Source organism: Chrysochloris asiatica, unplaced genomic scaffold, assembly GCF_000296735.1.
Source record: "Chrysochloris asiatica unplaced genomic scaffold, ChrAsi1.0 scaffold00012, whole genome shotgun sequence".
Classification (NCBI taxonomy): domain Eukaryota; kingdom Metazoa; phylum Chordata; class Mammalia; order Afrosoricida; family Chrysochloridae; genus Chrysochloris; species Chrysochloris asiatica.
Genome location: NW_006408530.1, coordinates 32,287,142 through 32,293,966, shown reverse-complemented (window position 1 = coordinate 32,293,966; position 6,825 = coordinate 32,287,142). Strand labels below are relative to the sequence as shown.

Genomic DNA, 6,825 nt, shown 5'->3' with positions numbered 1-6,825 from the left:
TCTTCAGTTGATGAGCACTTTGGCTGTCTCCATCTTTTTGGTATTGTAAATAGTACTACTATGAACGTTGGTGTGCATATATCTTCTCGTGTTATGGCTCATATTTCTTGTGGGTAAATAAATACCAAGTAGAGGAATTGCTGGATCGTAAGGTATTTCTATTTCTGCCATTTGGTTTTAAGTGGAAACTGTCACTTTAAATTTTGAGGAGATCTGTGTGCATGTGTAGTAGAACCTTCCAAGGTTGGGGGTTGGGTGTCCATTTGCTCAGACAGATACAAAAAAGAACGTCCACACCTTTATCTCTATGGTTCTGTCAGGCGTCAGTGGCTGTTCTGATCCTTCCCCTGCTTGGTCTTGCCCAAGATGGCAGCTCTGGGAGCAGCTGAGCATCCTGAATTAGAAAGCAATGGATTTCTTGCTTTTGCCACAAATTCCCCTAGCTGTAAGCCTTCCAACCTTCTAAATCTTCCTTTATATGTGGTTCAGAGTTCTGGGAATATCCCCTGAGCCTGCTTAGTCCAGTATTCTGTGTTGTTGGTGATGGAGCTCCTTACTACACTTCCACCCGATTCACTATCTTGTTTGTTCTTCCTGTTATTTATTCTTGGTTGAAGTTTCACATGTGCATTTCTTCTAAGCTGGATAAAGTATTTAGAACTAAAATTATGGGAAAGTCTCTGCCCCATAGGATCCCTGGTGGCTCAGCACATAAAGGGCTCAGTTGCTACCCAAAGGTCAGTGGTTCAAACCCATCAGCCCCTCACTTCCAGGGAGAAAGATGAGGAAGTCTGCTTCCATAAAGATTTATAACATTGGAAATCTTATGGGGCTGTTCTACTTTGTCCTTTAGGGTTGCTATGAGTCAGAATCAACTCTATCACAACATGCTTGGCTGTTTTTGTGTGTGTATGTGTTGGGGTTTTTGTTTGTTGTTTGTTTTGTGCTAAAACACCAGGCTCAGACAGACCTGGATATGATCAATTGTAAAATCAAAAATGAAGATTAAAGCTAAAATTACATTGTTGCTGTTAGCCAAGATGACATAGCCATGTAGAAATTCAACATTTTATACTTTATCTCATGCCAGCACTCAGGATCAAATTCCACCAGGGTGGGTAAATGGAAAGAATCCTTTTGCTACCGTCTTAGTGAACAACCCCAGAGGAACATGATCTTTTTCCACTTAGCCTCCCAGGGGCATCATTTACAGATGAGGAGGGTGGAAATCTCTGCACCTTGTGGAAGTTACAGCTATAACCTTGACAGATAGGAGGCAGCAAAGCAGATTCAAGTTTTCACTGTGACAGCTGAACTAATTAAGGTGCTCAGCCTCTCCAAATCCCTCTTCAGGCTTTAGAAACTAATCATTATGCTGAAACAAAACGTTGAAATCCAACTTGGTTTATAAAAAGTATTTCAAGCTCTCCAAAGAAGAAACATTTTCTTATGATAATTTGTTGTTGTTCTCAGATAACTTTCATTAGGAGCAGTTGCTAGTGATTTATTTTCAATTTCTGAAATTGTGATAAACCCAAGAAGTAATTGAAGTTATGCCATCACAATGTGGACAAGGCAATTCATTCCCTGTCTTTAAAAATAGAAATAAACCACCTATTTGAGGGGGCATTTGCATAAATGGGAACCCTAGTGGTATTGTGATTAAAGCGTTAGCTGCCACCGATAGGTCAGTGGTCTGGATCTACCAGCCACTCCATTGGAAAAAAGATGTGGCAGATTGCTTCCATAAAGATTTATAGTCTTGGTGGGTCAAAGTCAGCAGCCACTTCTCAGAAACCATATACAGGGTCTTAATGAGCCGGAGTTGACTCAACGGCACGTAACAACAAAAATGCCTAGGATATTGATGTTTATGCTTTCCATTTCATTTTTTATAACTTCTGTTTTCCTAGATCTATACTTTTTAATTCATGTTCTGATTATTAATGGATGTTTACAGCTGTTTTGCCTCATTTTGTGTTATTTCTGAAAAGCTTTACTTCATTCTTGTCATCATGGTCAACTCTCCTTTGAGTAGGCACCTCTTCCCCAGACATATATGAGTGCCTTCCAATCTGAGGGGCTGATCTTCCGGCATTAAATCTGATAATATTCTGGTGCTATTCCTAATGTTTTCATCTTACTTGACTAAATCTGACTATTTGTTGCTGCTATTTATAAGGTTTTCAGTAGCTAAACATTCAGAAGTAGTCCACCTCTTCTTCTTCTTGTCTGTCTTCCGCTGAAACCTCCACTGAAACCTGTTTACCATGGGTGACGCTGCTGGTATTTAAAAATACCGGTAGCATAGCATCCAGCATCACAGCAACACACAAGCCACCACAATACACAAGCTGACAGATGAGTAGTAGTAAACAACCAATCATAGGAGATCAAAAAAGACAGCGTTTGCCCATAGAGAAACCTCAAAAGGCAGGAAGGAATGGTAAAGAAGGATGAATGGAATTAGTAAATACAGGAGGAAGTAGGAAGAGTATTGTTACATTGTGAAGATTGTAGTCTCTGTCACAAAACAGAACGTGTATGAATTGAATAGAAAACCAATTTGCTTTATAAACTTTCAGCCATATCACAATTAAAAAGCCAATAAAAAATTATTTATAACCTTGGAATCCCAATGAGAAATTCTACTGTCTTATAGGATGGCTATGAATTGGAAACGACTCAACAGCAGTAGGTTTGTTGGATTTTTGCTGTTGTTTTACATAAATTCTTTGCCCTAAATGCATTGTTTGTCATCTGATAGCTTAGATACTTGGCCAGTCTTAGATACAAAGACTTTGATGTTTCATTCATTCATTCCGGAAAGAGTTTAGAAATATTTTAATCTTTTGCTTTGTTCATTTAAGTCATCACAGAAAATTATAAATATAGCCACAAAAATATTTTTGCGACTTAATCATAAAAACTTGCTTGTAATACTTTGCAGTTAGGTAGTACTTCATACTTCTAAATGGAGCTCTGGTAGCATTGTGGTTACCAGTCGGGCTGCTAATCTCAAGGTTAGCAGTTCAAAACTCTCAGCAGTCCTGTGGGAGAAAGATGAGGTTTCCTGCTCCTGGAAATATCTTCAGCCACGGAAACTCTATACAGGGATGCTATGAGTCAGAACAGACTCCATAGCACATAACCATACCACCACCAAACTTCTAAAGCAACTTCCATCTCTTGGAAAAGTTAGGTGCCTATCTTATATCATGAGTAGAGGTAAATGGCAGAATTGGTCTGGTTCATCCTTCTCTTAGACTGTTAATTTCACTACTTATTCTTCTTTGCATTTCAAAACTCCTACTCTCTTCCATCCAGCTATAAGTAGATTTAACACTTCCTAGCCTGCATAGAAATAAAGAAAAGTATTTGAAAAAGCAGGAGGGGGCAAAAAAAAGCCACCAGTAATCTGAAAACACTGTTAATACACAAATCTTTGCCTTTTTCATAAGCATTTAAAAAAATTTTATCTGAATTTTTCACTTAGGAGAAATAAAAATTACATAACCAATTAAATGTTTAATTTACTAATCAAATATTGTTTTAATGGCATTTAAAATTACTTTCCCTCAACAAATGTCTGTCAGAAGGTCATGCCATTATTTATTTAATAAATCCTATCATTCTTAAAATAGAAGTCCCCAAATGTTTATTGAACAATTTTTAACTCTTTGCTATAATTCAGAGTGCTGTGAATGTCTTTACAATTGATACCCCAGTTTTCAACAGACTCAAGCATCCTCAGGATTGTGAAGACAGTACAGGATCAGATAACATTTTGTTCTGTTGTCCATGAGGTGGCCATGAGTCACAAATGACTCAAGAGGAGCTAACAAGGACAGCAGTGAAGGAAGGAGAGCAAATCCCAAACACAGATGTATTTGATTACACATTGACAGTCATGCAAGAGGTGACAAATGGACTAGATACAGACTGTAGAGCCCTTACCTGCAAACAGGGATACCAAGCACCCAGAAGAGAAAAAATGATATAGATATCACAGATAAATTTGGGAGGATGTTCCTCAGATGAAAAAAGATGGAGGGAATCTATAAAGATACTCTGAGATACAGTCTTACAAACAAGACAATTGCTTATATTTACAAACTATAAGAATCTACTGGAGGACCGACCCTAGGACCATCAAGGGAGAAGAGCATGAGAGAAATGTGGGATCCTATCTAGAGAAACAGTGACACCAGAGATGGAGACAGAGATGAGGGCATGGAGAACTAGAGCAGCTGAGGACACTGGACTCTTGGAAAGAGAAAGGCTGTGTGTTGATGGCCAGCCAGGAGGCAGGCTTGCAGAATGTGCCCTGTGGTTGTTTAAATGGTTATATATTCTGAGTGTTTTTGTGTACATTCTCCCCCACCCCCCCAAAAAAAAACAGAGGATAGAAGCAAATACTGTTGAATGATGATGCATGGAGGGGGTTGTAATCATTGCAATGAAACGATGAGTGTAAAACTAATGTTCTCTCATGTAAACTATCACTCAGTTGACAATAAACACTTGAAAAAAACCAACTGGAGGCAACCATAAAGAAAAATGAGCTTTCATCCAAATGAAAGAAGTGAAGAAAGCCGTTGGGTTTTTCAGCTTAAACCATAGAGAAAGCACTAGGCAAAAGAGAAAAAAAAAAAAAAAAAAAGCCATACACTTTCTCCTCACTGAAGGACAATGTCAGTATCTGAAATTTTTTGTTTATAGCAATAGTAAAAACAATGCTATATGACTACTCTGTGCATTAACAGCGTATTCTGTGCGGAGCTGTGATGTGAGACTAACGATGGTTGTGATGGGTAAGGTTATTTGTTGACTTGGCTGGGCCATGAATTTCAGGGGGCTGTCTGTTATGTAATGACGTAATTTGGCAATTATGTTATGACGTAGTCATCCTCCATATTGTGCTAGGATATGGTCATCCTCCATTTTTGCCTAGCAACCTGGTCTTTGGAAGCTAACTATGTTAAGTAAGGAGTTGGTATTGTGGTTGTAAGTGCCGTGGAGTCAGTTCCAACTCATAGCAACCCTGTATAGGTTTGCAGGAGTAGAAAGGCTCATCTTTCTCCCAAGGAATGGCTGGTGGATTCGAACCACTGATATTGTAGTTTACAGTCCAGTGCTTATCCTATAAAGCCATTGTGCTTATAAGTGAGGAGTGGATGTAGTTTTAAAACAACAACTTATTTTTCCCTCAAAATAAGTTCAAAGTTTATGTCAATCAGAATAAGAAAAAATATAGTGAAAAGATCAAAAACAGCTCACAAGTTACATTTTGAAAAAAGGTTGTTCTTGGGCCACAAGAAAAGTTTAAAACATAAGGTTGGCAGTTCAAACTCACAGACACTCCTTGGAAACCCTATTCAGGGTTGCTATAAGTCGGAATTGATTCAACAACACTTAGCAACAACAACAACAACAAAAATGAAGAAGTTTACAAAAATAAAATTGCTTAAATCTTTCATAAAAATTAAAAGTAAATGTGTTTTTGTTTATAAATTTCTAATGCCAGACAATAACTTTAAATATTGATCCCTAGATATTTTATTTAAAATATTATGTAATATGTTGTTGCTGCTGTTAAATGCAGTCCAGTTGGTTCCAACTCATAGGACTCTGTATAAATCTTTGTGGGAGGAGAGAGCCTCATCTTTCTTCTGAGGAGTGGCTGGTGGTTTTGAACCGTCAACATTGCAATACAAACTGACCTTTCAGTCCAGTGCATTATCCTGCAGTGCCACACCAGGCTTCCTGTATGTAATATAGCAATAAAACATACTATAGTCTGCAATATTGTGACAGACCTAATACATAGAAGGTTTCTTAGCCTTAGCGCTATGACCTATGACCCTGCAAAGTCTTGATTAAAAGTATTTCTGTATTTTAAGTACTTCTTGTCGCTAAATGCCGTGGAGTTGCTTTTGGGGGCTGGTTAGCTCCTTGCCATGGGAGCTTTCCTAGGCACTGTTGGTTGCTTAGCAACATCCTTGACCTGTATCCAGTAGTATCCCTTCCTTTAACCAAAAATGTCTCCACTCATTTGGAAACAATGAATCTAATGGAACAAATGAACATCAGTTTCCACAACCCTGAGACTATAAGAACTAGATAGTGTCTCTACTACAACCAACTACTCTGAAAGGGATAACATTAGAAGGTTCTGGATAGAGTGAAAGAAAATTTGGAACAAAATTCAAAATTATAAAAAAGACCAGACCTACTTATCAGATAGAGACTGGTAGACTGAGACTCTGTCCCTTAGTCACCCTATAGGTCTGGATCTCACCCCCGTGGCTCAATTTTAGTCAAGCAGTAGGGGGAATAGTAGTACTAGTGAGTTACACATACCATAGAATGGTCAACCATTTGAGATTAAAGGAGCAACATTTACCTAAGGATCAAGTTCAGAAGGGTTGGGAAAGAAGGAGGGATGGAAACAGGAATCACAGAGAGGACGTGGGAAAAGTGATGTCACACTGTAGGGATTGCCATCACTGAGATGGAACAAATGATGATCTGCTCTGAAAACCTTCACTCAAATTACAATAATAATAATTAAAAAGTCTCCACAATTGCTAAATGTTCCTGGGTTGTAAAATTGCCCTCTGTTGAGAAGTACCACAGTAAGCATCTTTGGAAAAATACAAGTATTATAAATAATTCACATTTAGTGGATTAGTATGGGTTCTTTTTCCTAGTCTTTTACATTAGTGGTCCTATACAGTATTTTTCATTTTGTGACTGACTAATTTCACTCAACATAATGTCCTTAAGGTTCATCCATGTTAGGAAGTGGCATGCAGCTTCCTA

The 6,825-nt window shown here is 38.2% G+C and overlaps 1 protein-coding gene across 1 annotated transcript in view; it reads right to left on the bottom strand.

Annotated features, from left to right (window-relative positions):
• MAP3K19 (mitogen-activated protein kinase kinase kinase 19) overlaps window positions 1–6,825 on the bottom strand; it is a 92,438-nt gene that overhangs the window by 50,249 nt on the left and 35,364 nt on the right. The window contains exons 9-11 of the mRNA XM_006834601.1: window positions 3,158–3,188; window positions 561–590; window positions 236–266 (exon numbers count right to left, since the gene is read on the bottom strand). Coding sequence (XP_006834664.1) covers window positions 236–266; window positions 561–590; window positions 3,158–3,188 — 92 coding nt within the window. The remainder of the gene's footprint in view (window positions 1–235; window positions 267–560; window positions 591–3,157; window positions 3,189–6,825) is intronic.